The sequence below is a fragment of the Lethenteron reissneri genome, unplaced genomic scaffold (genome assembly GCF_015708825.2).
Source record: "Lethenteron reissneri isolate LAM-NWPU_2019-01 unplaced genomic scaffold, ASM1570882v1 scaffold_1638, whole genome shotgun sequence".
Taxonomy (NCBI): domain Eukaryota; kingdom Metazoa; phylum Chordata; class Hyperoartia; order Petromyzontiformes; family Petromyzontidae; genus Lethenteron; species Lethenteron reissneri.
Genome location: NW_026891375.1, coordinates 1,072,291 through 1,094,790, shown reverse-complemented (window position 1 = coordinate 1,094,790; position 22,500 = coordinate 1,072,291). Strand labels below are relative to the sequence as shown.

Sequence of the window (22,500 nt, the reverse complement as noted above, 5' to 3'; positions counted from 1 at the left end):
GGAGTAGCTGTGTGTAGTAAACATCGCCACTGGGGAGACAAAGGCGGCCGGGCGTGGTGTTGGCTACCCACTCCCTCGTGTGCCACAGCGCCGGTAGACTTCGTAGGCGCTGCTGCTACTCGCTAACAGCACTTGACCCTGCAGTCTGCTAGAGGCTACACGGGGGATCTTTGTCTTTGTGTGCCAGAGCAGCAGTAAGGGAATTTTTTTCATCTTTTGTTTACTACAAACTTTTACTCCTCACTGTGAGCGTTTGCGCTGTGCGCGGGTGTGTGTGTGTACACGCACACACACACACGCACACACGTGCACACACACACACGTGTACACTACAAACAACCGCCATTTGCCACTAAGTGGCGGTGACGTCACCACGACGATTGTGCCAGGCCATGTGCACCTTGAGGCCACGTGAAGTGTCGAACGCTCGCTGCTGGCAGGAGGTCACTGGGCAGACCCATGTGGTGCCATGGGTCGACCGACTGAGATGACCGGTAGATGAACCACCAGCTGTACCCCCCCTACTGTGCCAGGCTAGGTGCAGTAGGAGGTCACGGGACAGACCCAGGTGCTATGGGTTTGGTGACTGAGATGACCGGTAGATGCACCACCAGCTGTACCCCCCTATTGTGCCAGGCTAGGTGCAGTAGGAGGTCACGGGACAGACCCATGTGGTGCCATGGGTTGACCGACTGAGATGACCGGTAGATGCACCACAAGCTGTACCCCCTCCTGTGCCAGGCTAGGTGCAGTAGGAGGTCACGGGACAGACCCAACAGGTGCCATGGGTCGACCGAGTGAGATAACCAGCAGATGCACCACCAGCTATACCCCCCCTACTGTGCCAGGATAGGTGCAGTAGGAGGTCACGGGGCAGACCCAGGTGCTATGGGTTTGGTGACTGAAATAACCGGCAGATGCACCACCAGTTGTACCCCCCTACTGTGCCAGGCTAGGTGCAGTAGGAGGTCACGGGACAGACACAGGTGCCGAGTTCGATTCCCGCTCACGGCCAACGCCACCGGTGACGGTTATCTGAACCGGCCCTGGGCATCCTCTAGGTTGACTCGGCCTCAAATTAGTTATCTAGTGCGGTCTGTGGTAAGCATCGCCACTGGGGAGACAAAGACGGCCGGGCGTGGTGCTGGCCACCCACCCCCTCGTGTGCCACAGTGCCGGTAGCCTTCACAGGTGCTGCTGCTGCTACTCGCTAACAGCACTTGACCCAACAGTCTGGTTAAAGCTACACGGGGGGTCTTTGTCTTTGGCACGCACGCACACCCACGCACAATGATTCATACAAAGACAAAGATCCCCCGTGTAGCCTTGACAGACTGTTGGGGCAAGTGCTGTTAGCGAGCAGCACCTATGAAGGCTACCGGCACTGTGGCACACGAGGGGGTGGGTGGGTGGCCACCACCACGCCCGGCCGCCTTTGTCTCATTTAAGGCTGAGTCGACCTAGGGAAGGCCCAGGACCGGTTTGGAAAATTGTCAGCGGTTTTGGTGGCCGTGATCGGGAATCGAACCTGGGTCGCCGGGTTCGTAGCGCAGCGTTAACCATTACACCACACGCACACACACACACCCACACACACACACCCACACACACACATGCACACGCACACATGCACACGCACACACACACACGCACACATGCACGCACAGACACACCCACGCACACATGCACGCACAGACACATCCACACACACGTACCCACACAAGCACACACACAAGCACACATGCACCCACAAGCACGCACACCCACGCACACACACACGCCAACACGCGGACACCCACGCCAAGGCACACACGCACATACATATGAACGCACAGACACATCCACACACACACGTACCCACGCCCGCACACAAACACACACCCACGCGCACACCCACGCCCGCACACAAGCACACACAAACACACACCCACGCCCGCACACAAGTACACACATACACACACATCCACACACACGTACCCACGCACACACCCACGCCAACACACGCCAACACGCGCACACCCACGCCAACGCACCCACGCACGCACACATTCACGCACACATGCACGCACAAACACATCCACACACACGTACCCACGCCCGCACACAAGCACACGCGCACGCCCACGCCAACACACAAGCGCACACAAGCGCACACACACACACACGTACCCGCACACCCACGCCAACACACAAGCACACACAAGCACACATACCCACGCACACACCCACACACACACACATCCACGCACACACCCACGCCAACACACAAGCGCACACAAGCACACACACACATCCACACACACGTACCCACGCACACACCCACACACGCCCACGCGCACACCCACGCCAACACACAAGAACACACAAGCACACACAAGCACACATACCCACGCACACACCCACGCCAACACACAAGAACACACAAGCACACACAAACACACACACCCACACACGTACCCACGCCCACACACAAACACACGCGCACACCCACGCCAACACACAAGCACACACACACATAAACACACACGTACCCACACACACGCACACACAAGCACACACACACCCACACACGTACCCACGCCCACACACAAACACACGCGCACACCCACGCCAACACACAAGCACACACACACATAAACACACACGTACCCGCACACACGCACACACAAGCACACACACACCCACACACGTACCCACACACAAACACACGCGCACACCCACGCCAACACACAAGCACACATCCACACACACGTACCCACACACAAGCACACACACACCCACACACGTACCCACGCCCACACACAAACACACGCGCACACCCACGCCAACACACAAGCACACACACACATAAACACACACGTACCCGCACACAAGCACACACACATCCACACACATACCCACGCCCGCACACACACACGCCCATGCACACACCCACGCCAACACACAAGAACACACACATCCACACACACGTACCCACACACAAGCACACACACACCCACACACGTACCCACGCCCACACACAAACACACGCGCACACCCACGCCAACACACAAGCACACACACACATCCACACACACGTACCCACACACAAGCACACACACACCCACACACGTACCCACACACAAACACACGCGCACACCCACGCCAACACACAAGCACACACACGAGCACCGCGTGATCCATACTCCCCAGATACTCATTAAGAGCTATTGGCCTGACTTGTCAATTGATGAAAGATCCATTTGTGACTTCACCCCCCCCGCTCCCATATATAGACAGAGTTCTGAAGCATGTTTCTATTTAAGATGTTCTTGAGTGGTAAAAGTTAAAGCTGACAAAAATCTGCCAGTGATTTTAATTAGCCAATTAGTTAATGAGCCACCACCACTGAGATTCTGGGTTTAACGCAAGATTTAGACTCTCTCTCTTTAATAATGTTACATAAATATGTTGAACTTCTTTCACACGGTACCGTGCTAATCGGAGGTGCGGAGTGTTGAGTCTATATGATGAATGTTTGTATGGTGCAGTGTTGAGTCTATGGTGCAGTGTTGAGTCTATGGTGCAGCGTTGAGTCTATGGTGCAGCGTTGAGTCTATGGTGCAGTGTTGAGTCTATGGTGCAGTGTTGAGTCTATGGTGCAGTGTTGAGTCTATGGTGCAGCGTTGAGTATATGGTGCAGTGTTGAGTCTATGGTGCAGTGTTGAGTCTATGGTGCAGTGTTGAGTCTATGGTGCAGCGTTGAGTCTATGGTGCAGTGTTGAGTCTATGGTGCAGTGTTGAGTCTATGGTGCAGTGTTGAGTATATGGTGCAGTGTTGAGTCTATGGCCAGTGTTGAGTCTATGGTGCAGTGTTGAGTCTATGGTGCAGTGTTGAGTCTGTGGTGCAGTGCTGAGTCTATGGTGCAGTGCTGAGTCTATGGTGCAGTGTTGAGTCTATGGTGCAGTGTTGAGTCTATGGTGCAGTGCTGAGTCTGTGGTGCAGTGTTGAGTCTATGGTGCAGTGTTGAGTCTGTGGTGCAGTGTTGAGTCTATGCTGCAGTGTTGAGTCTATGCTGCAGTGTTGAGTCTATGGTGCAGTGTTGAGTCTATGGTGCAGTGTTGAGTCTGTGGTGTCAGTGTTGAGTCTGTGGTGTCAGTGTTGAGTCTGTGGTGTCAGTGTTGAGTCTGTGGTGTCAGTGTTGAGTCTGTGGTGTCAGTGTTGAGTCTGTGGTGTCAGTGTTGAGTCTATGGTGTCAGTGTTGAGTCTGTGGTGTCAGTGTTGAGTCTGGTGCAGTGTTGAGTCTATGGGCAGTGTTGAGTCTATGGGCAGTGTTGAGTCTGGTGCAGTGTTGAGTCTATGGTGCAGTGTTGAGTCTATGGTGCAGTGTTGAGTCTATGGTGCAGTGCTGAGTCTATGGTGCAGTGTTGAGTCTGTGGTGCAGTGTTGAGTCTGTGGTGCAGTGTTGAGTCTATGGTGCAGTGTTGAGTCTGTGGTGCAGTGTTGAGTCTGTGGTGCAGTGTTGAGTCTGTGGTGCAGTGTTGAGTCTATAGTGCAGTGTTGAGTCTATGGTGCAGTGTTGAGTCTATGGTGCAGTGTTGAGTCTATGGTGCAGTGTTGAGTCTATGGTGCAGTGTTGCGTCTATGGTGCAGTGTTGAGTCTATGGTGCAGTGTTGAGTCTATGGTGCAGTGTTGAGTCTATGGTGCAGTGTTGAGTCTATGGTGCAGTGTTGAGTCTATGGTGCAGTGTTGAGTCTATGGTGCAGTGTTGAGTCTATGGTGCATTGTTGAGTCTATGGTGCAGTGTTGAGTCTATGGTGCAGTGTTGAGTCTATGGTGCAGTGTTGAGTCTATGGTGCAGTGTTGAGTCTATGGTGCAGTGTTGAGTCTATGGTGCAGTGTTGAGTCTATGGTGCAGTGTTGAGTCTATGGTGCAGTGTTGAGTCTATGGTGCAGTGTTGAGTCTATGGTGCAGTGTTGAGTCTATGGTGCAGTGTTGAGTCTATGGTGCAGTGTTGAGTCTATGTGCAGTGTTGAGTCTATGGTGCAGTGTTGAGTCTATGGTGCAGTGTTGAGTCTATGGTGCAGTGTTGAGTCTATGTGCAGTGTTGAGTCTATGGTGCAGTGTTGAGTCTATGGTGCAGTGTTGAGTCTATGGTGCAGTGTTGAGTCTATGGTGCAGTGTTGAGTCTATGGTGCAGTGTTGAGTCTATGGTGCAGTGTTGAGTCTATGGGCAGTGTTGAGTCTATGGTGTTGAGTCTATGGTGTTGAGTCTATGGTGCAGTGTTGAGTCTATGGTGCAGTGTTGAGTCTATGGGGGTTGAGTCTATGGGTTGATCTATGGTGCAGTGTTGAGTCTATGGTGCAGTGTTGAGTCTATGGTGCAGTGTTGAGTCTATGGTGCAGTGTTGAGTCTATGGTGCAGTGTTGAGTCTATGGTGCAGTGTTGAGTCTATGGTGCAGTGTTGAGTCTATGGTGCAGTGTTGAGTCTATGGTGCAGTGTTGAGTCTATGGTGCAGTGTTGAGTCTATGGTGCAGTGTTGAGTCTATGGTGCAGTGTTGAGTCTATGGTGCAGTGTTGAGTCTATGTGCAGTGTTGAGTCTATGGGCAGTGTTGAGTCTATGGTGTTGAGTGTGTTGAGTCTATGGTGCAGAGTCTATGGTGCAGTGTTGAGTCTATGGTGCAGTGTTGAGTCTATGGTGCAGTGTTGAGTCTATGGTGCAGTGTTGAGTCTATGGTGCAGTGTTGAGTCTATGTGCAGTGTTGAGTCTTGGGTGTTGAGTCTATGGTGTTGAGTCTATGGTGCAGTGTTGAGTCTATGGTGCAGTGTTGAGTCTATGGTGTTGAGTCTATGGTGTTGAGTCTATGGTGCAGTGTTGAGTCTATGGTGCAGTGTTGAGTCTATGGGCAGTGTTGAGTCTATGGTGCAGTGTTGAGTCTATGGTGTTGATCTATGGTTGAGTCTATGGTGGCAGTGTTGAGTCTATGGTGCAGTGTTGAGTCTATGGTGCAGTGTTGAGTCTATGGTGCAGTGTTGAGTCTGTGGTGCAGTGTTGAGTCTATGGTTGCAGTGTTGAGTCTATGGTGCAGTGTTGAGTCTATGGTGCAGTGTTGAGTCTATGGTGCAGTGTTGCGTCTATGGTGCTATGTGTTGAGTCTATGGTGCAGTGTTGAGTCTATGGTGCAGTGTTGAGTCTATGGTGCAGTGTTGAGTCTATGGTGCAGTGTTGAGTCTATGGTGCAGTGTTGAGTCTATGGGTGGCAGTGTTGAGTCTATGGTGCAGTGTTGAGTCTATGGTGCAGTGTTGAGTCTATGGTGCAGTGTTGAGTCTATGGTGCAGTGTTGAGTCTATGGTGCAGTGTTGAGTCTATGGTGCAGTGTTGAGTCTATGGTGCAGTGTTGAGTCTATGGTGCAGTGTTGAGTCTATGGTGCAGTGTTGAGTCTATGGTGCAGTGTTGAGTCTATGGTGCAGTGTTGAGTCTATGGGCAGTGTTGAGTCTATGGTGCAGTGTTGAGTCTATGGTGCAGTGTTGAGTCTATGGTGCAGTGTTGAGTCTATGGTGCAGTGTTGAGTCTATGGTGCAGTGTTGAGTCTGGTGCAGTGTTGAGTCTATGTGCAGTGTTGAGTCTATGGTGCAGTGTTGAGTCTATGGTGCAGTGTTGAGTCTATGGTGCAGTGTTGAGTCTATGGTGCAGTGTTGAGTCTATGGTGCAGTGTTGAGTCTATGGTGCAGTGTTGAGTCTATGGGCAGTGTTGAGTCTATGGTGCAGTGTTGAGTCTATGGTGCAGTGTTGAGTCTATGGTGCAGTGTTGAGTCTATGGTGCAGTGTTGAGTCTATGGTGCAGTGTTGAGTCTATGGTGCAGTGTTGAGTCTATGGGCAGTGTTGAGTCTATGGTGCAGTGTTGAGTCTATGGTGCAGTGTTGAGTCTATGGTGCAGTGTTGAGTCTATGGTGCAGTGTTGAGTCTATGGTGCAGTGTTGAGTCTATGGTGCAGTGTTGAGTCTATGGTGCAGTGTTGAGTCTATGGTGCAGTGTTGAGTCTATGGGCAGTGTTGAGTCTATGGTGCAGTGTTGAGTCTATGGTGCAGTGTTGAGTCTATGGTGCAGTGTTGAGTCTATGGTGCAGTGTTGAGTCTATGGTGCAGTGTTGAGTCTATGGTGCAGTGTTGAGTCTATGGTGCAGTGTTGAGTCTATGGTGCAGTGTTGAGTCTATGGTGCAGTGTTGAGTCTATGGTGCAGTGTTGAGTCTATGGGCAGTGTTGAGTCTATGGTGCAGTGTTGAGTCTATGGTGCAGTGTTGAGTCTATGGTGCAGTGTTGAGTCTATGGTGTTGAGTCTATGGTGTTGAGTCTATGGTGCAGTGTTGAGTCTATGGTGCAGTGTTGAGTCTAGGTTGAGTCTATGGTGTTGAGTCTATGGGCAGTGTTGAGTCTATGGTGCAGTGTTGAGTCTATGGTGCAGTGTTGAGTCTATGGTGCAGTGTTGAGTCTATGGTGCAGTGTTGAGTCTATGGTGCAGTGTTGAGTCTATGGTGCAGTGTTGAGTCTATGGTGCAGTGTTGAGTCTATGGTGCAGTGTTGAGTCTATGGTGCAGTGTTGAGTCTATGGTGCAGTGTTGAGCCTATGGTGCAGTGTTGAGTCTATGGTGCAGTGTTGAGGTCTTTATGGTGCAGTGTTGAGTCTATGGTGCAGTGTGAGTCTATGGTGCTGTGAGTCTATGGTGCAGTGTTGAGTCTATGGTGCAGTGTGAGTTCTATGGGCAGTGTTGAGTCTATGGTGCTTGAGTCTATGGTGCAGTGTTGAGTCTATGGTGCAGGTTGAGTCTATGGGCAGTGGTGAGTCTATGGTGCAGTGTTGAGTCTATGGGTGAGTCTATGTGTGAGTCTATGGTGCCAGCAGTGTTGAGTCTTATGGTGCAGTGTTGAGTCTATGGCCTGCAGTGTTGAGTCTATGGGTGTTGAGTCTATGGATTGCAGTTGTGAGTCTGTGGAGTCTGGGTGCAGTGTTGAGTCTATGGTGTTGAGTCTATGGTGTTGAGTCTATGGTGCAGTGTTGAGTCTGTGGTGCAGTGTTGAGTCTGTGGTGCAGTGTTGAGTCTGTGGTGCAGTGTTGAGTCTGTGGTGCAGTGTTGAGTCTGTGGTGCAGTGTGTTGTAGGGATGTTGAACTTCTTTCGCAGTATGTAGCCAACCGTGCCATCACCACGACCACTGCCATCACCACCACCACCACGACCACCACCACCACGACCACCACCACCACGACCACCACCACCACGACCACCACCACCGCCAAGACCGTCACCACCACCACCACGACTGCCCGCCACGAAACCCACGCCGCCGACATGAACGCGAACGCATCTCCCTCTGCCCCCCCCCCCACTCCTCTCCCCCCGCCCCCCAAAAGGGTCCGCTGAAGCGGGCGGCCAAACCGGCCCCCCCCTGGGGCCCCCCCGACGGAGGGCAGCGGCCCACGGCGACCGCCCGCCCGTCGCAGGCTGCCCCGCCACCGCCACCCCGACTCGACGGCCTCCGAGGCCGACGCCGACCCGGCCCGCCGGACGTCCGCCCGGCCCGCCGAGCTGGGCCTGGAGCCCTCCCAGGGGCCACCCGCCCCGCCCTGGCGGCCCTGGAGGGGGGCCGGGGGGGGGCACCGGCCGCGGCGCTCAGCTTCCTGGTGAGGCGGGCGGGCGGGGCGGGTGGGGCGGGTGGGGCAGGAGCGGCGGGTGGGGCACGGGCGGCGAGGGGGAACGTGGAGCTGCAGGCGCAGCTACGCGGCGGGGAGGCCGGTGGGTGGTGTGAGTGTGGGTGTGTGGGTGGTGGGTGTGTGTGTGTGGTTGGGTGTGTGTGGGTGGGTGGGGTGGTGGGTGTGTGTGTGTGTGTGGGTGTGTGGGGTGGTGGGTGAGTGTGGGTGTGGGGTGGTGGGTGTGGGGTGGTGGGTGAGTGTGGGTGGGTGAGTGTGTGTGTGGGTGGGTGTGTGGGTGCGTGGGTGTTTGGGGTGGTGGGTGGGTGGGTGAGTGTGTGGGGTGGTGGGTTTGTGTGTGGGTGTGTGGGTGGGTGGGTGAGTGTGGGGGAGTGTGGGTGAGTGTGGGTGAGTGAGTGTGTGTGAGTGTGGGTGAGTGGGTGGGTGTGTGGCTGAATGTGGGTGGGTTAGTGTGTGGGTTGGTGGGTTTGTGTGTGGGTGTGTGGGGTGGTGGATGGGTGGGTGTGTGGGGTGGTGTGTGGGTGGGTGGGTGGGGTGGTGGGTGGGTGGGTGAGTGTGTGTGTGGGTGGGTGTGTGGGTGCGTGGGGTGTTTGGGGTGGTGGGTGGGTGGGTGAGTGTGTGGGGTGGTGGGTTTGTGTGTGGGTGTGTGGGTGAGTGTGGGTGAGTGAGTGTGTGTGAGTGTGGGTGAGTGGGTGGGTGTGTGGCTGAATGTGGGTGGGTTAGTGTGTGGGTTGGTGGGTTTGTGTGTGGGTGTGTGGGGTGGTGGATGGGTGGGTGTGTGGGGTGGTGTGTGGTGGGTGGGTGGGTGGGGTGGTGGTGGGTGGGTGAGTGTGTGTGTGGGTGGGTGTGTGGGTGCGTGGGTGTTTGGGGTGGTGGGTGGGTGGGTGAGTGTGTGGGGTGGTGGGTTTGTGTGTGGGTGTGTGGGTGAGTGTGGGTGAGTGAGTGTGTGTGAGTGTGGGTGAGTGGGTGGGTGTGTGGCTGAATGTGGGTGGGTTAGTGTGTGGGTTGGTGGGTTTGTGTGTGGGTGTGTGGGGTGGTGGATGGGTGGGTGTGTGGGGTGGTGTGTGGGTGGGTGGGTGGGGTGGTGGGTGGGTGGGTGAGTGTGTGTGTGGGTGGGTGTGTGGGTGCGTGGGTGTTTGGGGTGGTGGGTGGGTGGGTGAGTGTGTGGGGTGGTGGGTTTGTGTGTGGGTGTGTGGGTGAGTGTGGGTGAGTGAGTGTGTGTGAGTGTGGGTGAGTGGGTGGGTGTGTGGCTGAATGTGGGTGGGTTAGTGTGTGGGTTGGTGGGTTTGTGTGTGGGTGTGTGGGGTGGTGGATGGGTGGGTGTGTGGGGTGGTGTGTGGGTGGGTGGGTGGGGTGGTGGGTGGTGGGTGAGTGTGTGTGTGGGTGGGTGTGTGGGTGCGTGGGTGTTTGGGGTGGTGGGTGGGTGGGTGAGTGTGTGGGGTGGTGGGTTTGTGTGTGGGTGTGTGGGTGAGTGTGGGTGAGTGAGTGTGTGTGAGTGTGGGTGAGTGGGTGGGTGTGTGGCTGAATGTGGGTGGGTTAGTGTGTGGGTTGGTGGGTTTGTGTGTGGGTGTGTGGGGTGGTGGATGGGTGAGTGGGGTGGTGTGTGGGTGGGTGGGTGGGGTGGTGGGTGGGTGGGTGAGTGTGTGTGTGGGTGGGTGTGTGGGTGCGTGGGTGTTTGGGGTGGTGGGTGGGTGGGTGAGTGTGTGGGTGAGTGTGGGTGAGTGAGTGTGTGTGAGTGTGGGTGAGTGGGTGGGTGTGTGGCTGAATGTGGGTGGGTGAGTGTGTGGGGTGATGGGTTTGTGTGTGGGTGTGTGGGGTGGTGAATGGGTGGGTGTGTGGGGTGGTGGATGGGTGAGTGTGTGGGGTGGTGGGTGGGTGGGTGAGTGTGTGTGTGGGTGAGTGTGTGTGTGGGTGGGTGTGTGGGTGCGTGGGTGTTTGGGGTGGTGGGTGGTGGGTGTGTGTGTGTGGTTGGGTGTGTGTGTGTGGGTGTGTGGGTGGGTGGGTGAGTGGGTGAGGTGGTGGGTGGGTGAGTGTGTGGGGTGGTGGGTGAGTGTGGGTGTGGGGTGGTGGGTGTGGGGTGGTGGGTGAGTGTGGGTGAGTGAGAGTGTGTGTGGGTGGGTGGGTGTGTGGGTGCCTGGGTGTTTGGGGTGGTGGGTGGGTGGGTGAGTGTGTGGGGTGGTGGGTTTGTGTGTGGGTGGGTGGGTGAGTGTGGGGGAGTGTGGGTGAGTGTGGGTGAGTGAGTGTGTGTGAGTGTGGGTGAGTGGGTGGGTGTGTGGCTGAATGTGGGTGGGTTAGTGTGTGGGTTGGTGGGTTAGTGTGTGGGTGTGTGGGGTGGTGGGTGGGTGAGTGTGTGGGGTGGTGTGTGGGTGGGTGTGTGGGGTGGTGGGTGGGTGGGTGAGTGTGTGTGTGGGTGGGTGTGTGGGTGTGTGGGTGTTTGGGGTGGTGGGTGGGTGGGTGAGTGTGTGGTGTGGTGGGTGGGGGAGTGTGTGGGGTGGTGGGTGGGTGAGTGTTTGGGGTGGTGGGTTTGTGTGTGGGTGTGAGGTGGTGGGTGGGTGAGTGTGTGGGGTGGTGGGTGGGTGGGTGCTGTGGTGGGTGGGTGAGTGTGTGGGGTGGTGGGTTTGTGTGTGGGTGTGTGGGGTGGTGGGTGGGTGGGTGTGGGTGCGTGGGACGGTGAGTGTGGGTGAGTAGCTGGGGGGGGGTGTGGGTGAGTGGGATGGTGAGTGTGTGTGGGGCGGTGGATGTTTGTGGGTATGTGGGGTGGTGAGTGTGGGTGAGTGGATGTGTGAGTGAGGGGGCAGTGAGTGGGGTGGGTGAGTGTGTGGTTGTGTGGGTGAGGGGGCGGTGAGTTGGGTGGGTGAGAGTGGGTTTCTAGGTAGATGGGTGGGTGAGTGATTGGGTCGGTGGGTAAGTGGGTGAGAAGGTGAGTGAGGGTGTTGGTGAGTGAGTCGAGTGGGTGAGTGTGTGTGTGAGTGGAGAGTGGGAGTGGGTGGGTGGGTGAGTGCGTGGGGCGAGTGTGTGCGTGTGGAGTGGTTGAGTGTGGTGAATGTGTGGAGTGGGTGAGTGATTGGGTCTGTGGGTAAGTATGTGAGAGGGTGAGTGAGGGTGTTGGTGAGTGAGTGGAGCGGCTGAGTGTGTGTGTGTGAAGTGTGTATGTGTGTCTTACAAACACACACACCATTCCTCTCCTCCGTCTCTGCACCAGCGCTTGGCACCGCCAGGACTAGCGCCACCAGCGCCACCACCGCCGACGGGCGGCTGTCCGAGCTCCGCTCGCGGCGCCGTCTGCTGAGCGCCGAGGTGCAGCGCCGGCGCTCGGCGCTACAGCGGCGGCGGCAGGAGACCAGCGCCTTGCACCGGCAGGCGGAGGAGCGCGACGGCTCAGCCAGCGCCGTCGCGCTCCGGCACGCCCAGCAGCGCCGGCTCGGCCTGCTCATGCAGGTACCAGCCGTGGTGACTGGTGGTGCAGGTACCAGACGTGGTGACTGCTGGTGCAGGTACCAGACGTGGTGACTGCTCATGCAGGTACCAGACGTGGTAACGGCGCTGGCGCTAACGGCACTTGCTCCAACGCGGTTAAGACTATAGGGGTCCTTTGCCTCCTCTGGGTCGACTCGGCCTCAAGTGAGTAGCTGGTGTGTGCGGTAAACATCGCCACTGGGGAGACAAAGGCGGCCGGGCGTGGTGTTGGCCACCCACCCCCTCGTGTGCCGTGGGTGTATAAGTGAGTGAGTGTGTGGGTGTGCGAGTGAGTGTATGAGCGTGTGAGTGTGTTGGTGTGCGAGCCAGTTTGTGGGTATGTAAGCAAGTGTGCAGGTGTGCGAGCCACTGTATGAGTGAGGTGAGTGGGTGTGTGTGCGAGCGAGCGAATGTGTGCGTGTGTGGGTGAGTGAGCGAGTGAATGTGCGTGTGTGAGCGAGCAAATGTGTGCGTGTGTGAGCGAGTGAGTGTGTGTGTGTGTGAGCGAGTGAGTTTGTGAGTGTGCGGGTGAGTGAGTGTGTGCGTGTGTGAGCGAGTGAATGTGTGCGTGTGTGAGCGAGTGAGTGTGTGTGTGTGTGTGAGCGAGTGAGTTTGTGAGTGTGCGGGTGAGTGAGTGTGTGCGTGTGTGAGCGAGTGAATGTGTGCGTGTGTGAGCGAGTGAGTGTGTGAGTGTGTGTGAGCGAGTGAGTTTGTGAGTGTGCGGGTGAGTGAGTGTGTGCGTGTGTGAGCGAGTGAATGTGTGCGTGTGTGAGCGAGTGAGTGTGTGAGTGTGTGTGAGCGAGTGAGTTTGTGAGTGTGCGGGTGAGTGAGTGTGTGCGTGTGTGAGCGAGTGAATGTGTGCGTGTGTGAGCGAGTGAGTGTGTGAGTGTGTGTGTGTGAGCGAGTGAGTTTGTGAGTGTGCGAGTGAGTGAGTGTGTGCGTGTGTGAGCGAGCAAATGTGTGCGTGTGTGAGCGAGTGAGTGTGTGTGTGTGTGTGTGTGAGCGAGTGAGTTTGTGAGTGTGCGGGTGAGTGAGTGTGTGCGTGTGTGAGCGAGTGAATGTGTGCGTGTGTGAGCGACTGAGTGTGTGGGCGAGTGTGTGTGTGTGTGAGCGAGTGAGTGAGTGTGAGTGCGTGTGTGAACGAGTGAGTGTGTGTGTGTGAGCGAGTACGTGTGTGTGTGTGTGAGTGTGTGTGAGCGAGCGAGTGAATGTGTGTGTGTGTAGGCGAGAGAGCGAGTGAATTTGTGTGTGTGTGAACGAGCGAATGTGTGCGTGTGTGAGCGAGTGAATGTGTGTGTGTGAGCGAGTGAATGTGTGTGTGTGTGTGTGAGCGAGTGAGTGAGTGTGAGTGCGTGTGTGAACGAGTGTGTGTGTGTGTGTGAGCGAGTACGTGTGTGTGTGAGCGAGTACGTGTGTGTGTGAGTGAGTGTGTGTGAGCGAGCGAGTGAATGTGTGTGTGTGTAGGCGAGAGAGCGAGTGAATTTGTGTGTGTGTGAACGAGCGAATGTGTGCGTGTGTGAGCGATGTGAATGTGTGTGTGTGTAGGCGAGAGAGCAAGTGAATTTGTGTGTGTGTGAACGAGCGAATGTGTGCGTGTGTGAGCGAGTGAATGTGTGTGTGTGAGCGAGTGAATGTGTGTGTGTGTGTGAGCGAGTGAATGTGTGTGTGTGTGTGAGCGAGTGAATGTGTGTGTGTGTGTGTGAGCGAGTGAGTGAGTGTGAGTGCGTGTGTGAACGAGTGAGTGTGTGTGTGTGTGAGCGAGTACGTGTGTGTGTGAGCGAGTACGTGTGTGTGTGAGTGAGTGTGTGTGAGCGAGCGAGTGAATGTGTGTGTGTGTGGGCGAGAGAGCGAGTGCATTTGTGCGTGTGTGAGCGAGTGAATGTGTGTGTGTGTGTGCGAGTGAATGTGTGTGTGTGTGTGAGCGAGTGAATGTGTGTGTGTGTGTGTGAGCGAGTGAGTTTGTGGGTGTGCGAGTGAGTGAGTGTGTGCGTGTGTGAGCGAGTGAATATGTGCGTGTGTGAGCGAGTGAATGTGTGTGTGAGCGAGTGAGTTTGTGAGTGTGCGAGTGAGTTAGTGTGTGTGCGAGTGAGTTAGTGTGTGCGTGTGTGAGCGACTGAGTGTGTGGGCGAGTGTGTGTGTGTGTGAGCAAGTGAGTGAGTGAGTGTGTGCGTGTGTGAGCGAGTGAATATGTGCGTGTGTGAGCGAGTGAATGTGTGTGTGAGCGAGTGAGTTTGTGGGTGTGCGAGTGAGTTAGTGTGTGCGTGTGTGAGCGACTGAGTGTGTGGGCGAGTGTGTGTGTGTGTGAGCAAGTGAGTGAGTGTGTGTGTGTGCGAGTGAGTGAGTGAGTGTGTGTGTGGGCGAGTGAGTGAGTGTGTGTGTGTAGGTGAGCGAGTGAGTGTGTGTGTGAGCGAGTGAGTGTGTGTAGGTGAGCGAGTGAGTGTGCCACAACAGCCTGTTAGAGGTGACACTGGGTTCTCTCGCTCTCTCTGTGTGTGTCCTCTGCGCAGGCGTTTTCCACTCGCCTGTCGCTCTCCCGACAGCACCTCCAGGATCTGGTCGCCCGAATTCGGCTTCTGTCCGGGACGCCGGTGCCCGCGGTCAGCGCCAGCGGAGGACCACACGCAACGGTACCGCCACCACCACCATCACCACGCTCACCACCCTTACCACCACCACGCTCACCACCACCACTACCGACACCACCACCACCACGCTCACCACCACCACGCTCTCCACCACCACCATGCTCACCACCCTTACCACCACCACGCTCACCACCCTTACCACCACCACGCTCACCACCCTTACCACCACCACGCTCACCACCACCGACACCACCACCACCACGCTCACCACCGCCACCGCTACCACCGCCACCACCACCGATACCACCACCCCCACGCTCGCCACCCCCACTACCACGCTCACCACCACCACCACCACCACCGCAGCAGCCACGACCACCACGCTCACCACCACCACGCTCACCACCACGCTCACCACCACCACCACGCTCACCACCACCACCACGCTCTCCACCACCACCACCACCACCACCACCACGCTCACCACCCCTACCACCACCACGCTCTCCACCACTACCGCCTCACCACCACGCTCACCACTACCACGCTCACCACCACCACCACACTCACCACCCCTACCACCACCACACTCTCCACCCCTACCACCACCACACTCTCCACCACCACCACCACGCTCACCACCACCACACTCACCACCCCCACCACCAACACGTTCACCACCCCCACACTCACCACCAACACGCTCACCACCACCACACTCACCACCACCACCACACTCACCACCCCTACCACCACCACACTCACCACCCCCACCACCAACACGTTCACCACCCCCACACTCACCACCAACACGCTCACCACCACCACACTCACCACCACCACCACACTCACCACCCCTACCACCACCACACTCTCCACCACCACCACCACGCTCACCACCACCACACTCACCACCCCCACCACCAACACGTTCACCACCCCCACACTCACCACCAACACGCTCACCACCACCACACTCACCACCACCACCACACTCACCACCCCTACCACCACCACACTCTCCACCACCACCACCACACTCACCACCACCACCACCACACTCACCACCACCAACACGTTCACCACCCCCACCACCACCACACTCTCCACCACCACCACCACACTCACCACCACCAACACGTTCACCACCCCTACCACCACCACACTCTCCACCACCACCACCACGCTCACCACCACCACCACACTCACCACCCCCACCACCACCACACTCACCACCCCCACCACCAACACGCTCACCACCCCCACCAAAGACGCGGATCCACCGTATCGTCTTCACAGAGGCTGTGGTGGCCAAGTGCTGTTAGCGAACAGCGCCTATGACAGCCGGCACTGTGGCACACGAGGGGGTGGGTGGCCAGCACCACGCCCGGCCGCCTTTGTCTCCCCAGTGGCGATGTTTACTGCACCTTGCACCAGGTACACATTTGAGGCTGAGGCGACCTAGGGGAGGCCCAGGACCGCTACACCACCACCACCACGCCCCCAACGAAGGCCGTTGGTCCAGGCTCATCACCGATGCCAGGCCACGTGCACCTTGAGGCCACCTGAAGTGTCGAACGCCCGCTGGCAGGAGGTCACGGGGCAGACCCAGCAGGTGCCACGGGTCGACTGACTGAGATGACCGAGATGACTGGCTGATGCACCACCTGTGCCCCTACTGTGCCAACTTGCTGTGCTTTAGCCACCCGGCGCTCCGCTCGTTGTTGTGAGCGTCGCTTCTCCGCCCTCCGTTGTTGTTGGAGGGCGACTGCCTCCAACTGCCCAGTAGCGTCCTTCACGAGCCTCCTCCACAGAGGCCGATCTTGACACCGCTGGTACCAGTCATCGGCAAGTCCACTCAGCTCCACGTCCTCCTGTACCACATCACTCCGTCTCTTCTTTAGCCCGTGCCGCGCCCGTTTAGCCCCCTCGATCCGGCGGAACAAAAGCTGTTTAGGCATGCGTTGGCTGGGCATGCGGGCTACATGACCCAGCCAACGCAGCCTTGCCTGCCGGAGGAGCTCACCGATGGGACTTTGTCCAGATCTTTCAAGGATTTGTGAGCTCCTCACACAATCCAGCCTGCTGGTTAGACCCAGCATGGATCGTAGGCAGGCCAGGCTGAATGTTTCTTAACCGGTGAACACACGCACGAAACACACGCACATACGCGCGCAGACACATGCATGCACACACGCGCACACACACACACATGCACGCACACGCGTGCAGATACATGCACACACACGCACATAGGCGCTGACACACGCGCAGACACATGCACAGACACATGCACATACATGCACACACACACATGCACACACACGTGCAGACGCATGCACACACGCGCGCAGACACATGCACGCACACGCAGACACGCACACACGCAGACACGCACACGCAGACACACACTCGCGCAGGTACACACACGCACACAGGCACTGACACACACACGTGCAGACACATGCACACACGCACACGCACACACACACACGCTTACCCCTCTGTGGTCCTGCTCATTAAAATGACAGCCAGGGAAGGATGTTGCGTTAACACGTTTGGTTTCCCGGTACCACAGCCCTCCTGCGTATCCTCTCGAGCATGGCAGCACGTGCTGTCATTACCGTAGGCTCCCATTCATTAGGTATCTCTCTCGCTCACTCGCTCAGTCGCTCAGTCGCTCAGTCACGCACCCATTCGCGCACCCACTCACCAAATCGCTCACTCGCTCATCCACTCATCTACTCACTCGCCCACCAACTCGCTCGCCCACCAACTCGCTCGCTCACTCGCTCAGTCGCTCAGTCACGCACCCATTCGTGCACCCACTCGCCAAATCGCTCACTCGCCCACTCGCTCATCCACTCATCTACTCACTCGCCCACCAACTCGCTCAGTCGCTCACTCGCTCAGTCGCTCAGTCACGCACCCATTCGCTCACCCATTCGCTCACCCACTCACCAAATCGCTCACTCGCCCACTCGCTCATCCACTCATCTACTCACTCGCCCACCAACTCGCTCGCTCAGTCGCTCAGTCACGCACCCATCCGCTCACCCACTCGCCAAATCGCTCACTCGCCCACTCGCTCATCCACTCATCTACTCACTCGCCCACCAACTCGCTCGCTCACTAGCTCAGTCGCTCACTCGCTCAGTCGCTCAGTCACGCACCCATTCGCTCACCCACTCACCAAATCGCTCACTCGCCCACTCGCTCATCCACTCATCCACTCATCTACTCACTTGCCCACCAACTCGCTCACTCACCAACTCGCTCACCCATTTACTCACTCACCCACTCGCCTACTCGCTCACTTACCCACTCACCCACCCACTCACCCTACCCACCTATTTTCCTACTCGCTCGCTCGCCCACTCACTCGCGCATTGACCCACCCACCCACCTATTTTCTTACTCGCTCACTTACCCACTCACCCACCCACTCACCCTACCCACCTATTCTCCTACTCGCTCACTCACCCGCTCGCTCGCCCACTCACTAGCCCACTCACCCACCCACCCACTCACGCACTGACCTACTCACTCACCTACTTGTTCACTCACCCGCTCGCTCACTCACCCACTCGCCCACCCGCTCGCTCACCCACCCACTCGCCCACTCACCCACTCACTCACTCTCCCCATCACCGATGTCTCCCCTGGAGGGAGAACAATGCATTTCCCCGTGACCTACTTGGGGCACTGCGTGGCTGGCAGATGTTAACTACCTTGCCCAGTATACAAGAGGTCGTGGGTTCGATCCCCGACCCTGACGCCTGCTGTATATTGGGATCCTGCATCAGAGGTCGCAAACGGGTACCCGTATCCTACCCGATACCCGGCTACCCGTACCCGGCCGGGTACGGGTAGGGTACGGGTATCGGGTACCCGATTGCGACCTCTGGGATGAAGCCATGTTGCGGGCGCGGGTGGGTTGATTCTAGGAACTTGAATTGTGAGAAGAGACAAGACGATAATTGGTTCTTTACCCTTCTATCTGGCAACAAAACTGACACCTTTTTGCAAGGAGTCATGTTTGCATAGACCGCAATACCTGCAGTCATAATACAAACAAAAGAACATAACTCTGATAATGTGCACTGTTATGTTCTTTTGTTTGTATTATGACTGCAGGTATTGCGGTCTATGCAAACATGACTCGTTGCAAAAAGGTGTCAGTTTTGTTGCCAGATAGAAGGGTAAAGAACCAATTATCATATTTTTACTGGCAAATGAGGTCCCCATAGTAGAGAAGAGACAAGACGTTGGGAAATGAGTGACAAACGGTGACTCACCAGTGACTCACGGCCTACCCGTACCCGGCCGCACCAGGGTCGCAAACAGGTACCCGTACCCAGCCGGGTACGGGTAGCCGGGTATCGGGTAGGGTACGGGTATCGGGTACCCGGTTGCGACCTCTGGCCTGCGTGTCTCTCTCTCTCCCCGTGATCGCGTGGATTTTTCCCCGGGTCCTCCCGGTTTTCCCCCCCTCCACATTTAGAATGAACGTATCACGCGTTCATGAGCACTGTTCGGCCGCTGCTGTGAATTTGCACGTGATGACCATTTGCCGCTTTGTTGAGCTGGCGTAACGTGGCCCTAACCTGTTGAAGTAAGAATAGTTTTGGTTTAGACGTAACTAACCCCGGCTGGTGTGCACGAGGTCGTGGGTTCGATACTGACCCTGACAACGCCTGCTGCTGTACATTTGGAGTTTGCCTGTTCTCTGGCTCTCATCATCATCACCACGGTGGCTAGGAGATGTTAACTACCTCGCTTGGTCTACAGGAGGTCGTGGTTCGATCCTGACCCTGACGATGCCTGCTGCTGCTGCTGTATATTTGGAGCCTGCGTCTCTCTCATAATCATCATCACGGTGGCTAGGAGATGTTAACTACCTCGCCTGGTCTACAGGAGGTCATGGGTTCGATCCTGACCCTGACGATGCCTGCTGCTGCTGCTGTATATTTGGAGCCTGCGTCTCTCTCATAATCATCATCACGGTGGCTAGGAGATGTTAACTACCTCGCCTGGTATACAGGAGGTCGTGGGTTCTGCATTTCCCATAAATATGCTAAATTCCTCTTGATATGCAAATTATTTTGTCAAGGCGCTCTTCCCCCTCCAACCCAGCTTAAATATACGCTGCCAAGCTTGGTGGTGTTTCATTCAGACGCTGTCTTCCCGACAGACCTGGTCTTCACCTGAGGACGGCTGCTTGCGTTGTGGCCGAAACGTCGTGAGAATAATTTTATTATGTTTTATTTTTATTATTTTATTATTTCCCTTCTACGTGATGACTTTACCGAAAGAACCAAGAAGATGAATCCCTGCAGTCACGAAAGCTTTAAACCGAAATATATCATCCTAACTATACACACCGAACAATACACGTATATATAATTTTACTGAAGTGGAAGAAATGCCGGAGTCAAGGGGTTTATGCTGATTCTAGATTTGAAGCTTTCGTGACTGCAAGGATTCATATTCTTAGTTTTTTTCGGTAAAGTCACGTAGGTAAAACATTAAAATTAATAAAAGTAAAATAAAAATCACGACGTTTCGGAGGCAACACAAGCCTCCGTCTTCAGGTGGAACCGTCACAGCCACGACAGCTTTATCAAGTGAATGAGAGATTACAGGAGCTACCACTCCGTTTATATAATGGTTGGAGAGGGGGGGGGGGGAAGGGGCCAAGTACAGCACACTTTTTATTCATATGGTAAGGTGAGGCTTAAGAGGGTGGTGAGCCTTTGTTATGGAGAGGTACGGTTTGGGACTAAACCTGGCCTACATAACAATAGTGTGAAAAAAAAGAAACAACTAAACATGGTTTATGCTGGCGGGGGGCTGTAAGTAACATGATGCGGTGACGGGGGGGGGGGGAGAGCTACGCATCTACAACGATTGCCGCCAAAGCAGATGATGGCACTCGCAACAAAATAGCCACGCTGCTGAACGCTGAGGATGTAATTAACTCGGTGAAATAGGCCAGTACCCGGAACAACTATGAACTCATCTTCTTGGTTCTTTCGGTAAAGTCACGTAGAAGGGAAGTAATAAAATAATAAAAATAAAACATAATAATATAATATTATGTTTTTTATTATTATTTTATTACTTCCCTTCTACGTGAAGTAATAAAATAAAAATAAATAAAACATAAAATAATAAAAATAAAACATAATAAAATAATATTATGTTTTATTTTTATTATTTTATTACTTAATAATAAAAATACTTAATAAAAATAAAACATAATAAAAAAATATTATGTTTTATTTTTATTATTTTATTACTTCCCTTCTACGTGACTTTACCGAAAGAACCAAGAAGATGAATCCCTGCAGTCACGAAAGCTTTAAGTCGAAACTATGAACTGTTAAATGTTACCCAGTTAATAACATCTTTCCATTGATTGCTCAATTTGTATCCGTCCTCTCGGTTGAAGGTATGTCTATGTTTATATATCTGGATGGCTTCTTGAACAACTCTTTGATGGTAGCCAGACGGCTTGCAGAGCACTTTGGTCTCGGAGAAAACATTATCACGAGAGCCGACAGCGTTGTAGCAGTGATCAGTGATCAGCAACGGCGGAGGAATTAGTTCTGCGGTCAGAGACATGACGTTTCGTTTCCCCAATGTAACAATCGCCACAGATGCAACTTAGTTTGTAGACTCCAGGGTATTGCTGTGGTTGTCACAACTGATGATGATTGCTTGTGTTGCAATCGATACGTCGTGATTTAATTTATTTATTTCTAATTTTTCTACCTACGTGACTTTACCGAAAGAACCAAAGAGTATGGATCCTTGCAGTCACGAAAACTTCAAATCTAGAATGAATATATATATACAATTGACTATACAGTGAGTGAAAAAATTAACCCGTAAAAACAAAGTTTTTCACTATAAATCCTTTATATGCGTGGCGGCTAGAGTCCTCTCGTTTTCTGGCTTGAGATGGCTGCCACCTATGGGTCAGATGATTGCCTGCCACCATTAAGCAATTGATAATTAAATAGAATTAATTTTTTCCTAAAAAGTGCACAACGAGTCTGTGTGCAAAATGTCAGCTCGATTGGATCACGGGAAGTGGGTTAAAAAACGACCGAAAGATTTGCACGGTCGTAAGCGCGCAAGCAAGCAAGTGAACTTAATATTACGGATTTAAAAAGTATTTGATCCCCTGCTGATTTTGTACGATTGCCCACTGACAAAGAAATGATCAGTCTATAATTGTAATGGTAGGTTTATTTGAACAGTGAGAGACAGAATAACAACAAAAAAATCCAGAAAAACGCATGTCAAAAATGTTATAAATTGATTTGCATTTTAATGAGGGAAATAAGTATTTGACCCCCTCTGCAAAACATGACTTAGTACTTTGTGACAACCCTTGTTGGCAATCACAGAGGTCAGACGTTTCTTGTAGTTGGCCACCAGGTTTGCACACATCTCAGGAGGGATTTTGTCCCACCACTCCTCTTTGCAGATCTTCTCCAAGTCATTAAGATTTCGAGGCTGACGTTTGGCAACTCGAACCTTCAGCTCCCTCCACAGATTTTCTATGGGATTAAGGTCTGGAGACTGGCTAGGCCACTCCAGGACCTTAATGTGCTTCTTCTTGAGCCACTCCTTTGTTGGCTTGGCCGTGTTTTTTGGGTCATTGTCATGCTGGAATGCCCATCCACGACCCATTTTCAATGCCCTGGCTGAGGGAAGGAGGTTCTCACCCAAGATTTGACGGTACATGGCCCC

General features: G+C 54.5%; 1 protein-coding gene across 1 annotated transcript in view; it reads right to left on the bottom strand.

Moving 5' to 3' along the window:
• LOC133362953 (SLIT and NTRK-like protein 2) overlaps positions 1-22,500 on the bottom strand; it is a 123,805-nt gene that overhangs the window by 76,178 nt on the left and 25,127 nt on the right. Inside the window, exons 7-9 of the mRNA XM_061581930.1 lie at positions 14,674-14,724; positions 11,871-12,013; positions 8,424-8,665 (exon numbers count right to left, since the gene is read on the bottom strand). Of these exons, the coding sequence (XP_061437914.1) occupies positions 8,424-8,665; positions 11,871-12,013; positions 14,674-14,724 (436 nt within the window). The remainder of the gene's footprint in view (positions 1-8,423; positions 8,666-11,870; positions 12,014-14,673; positions 14,725-22,500) is intronic.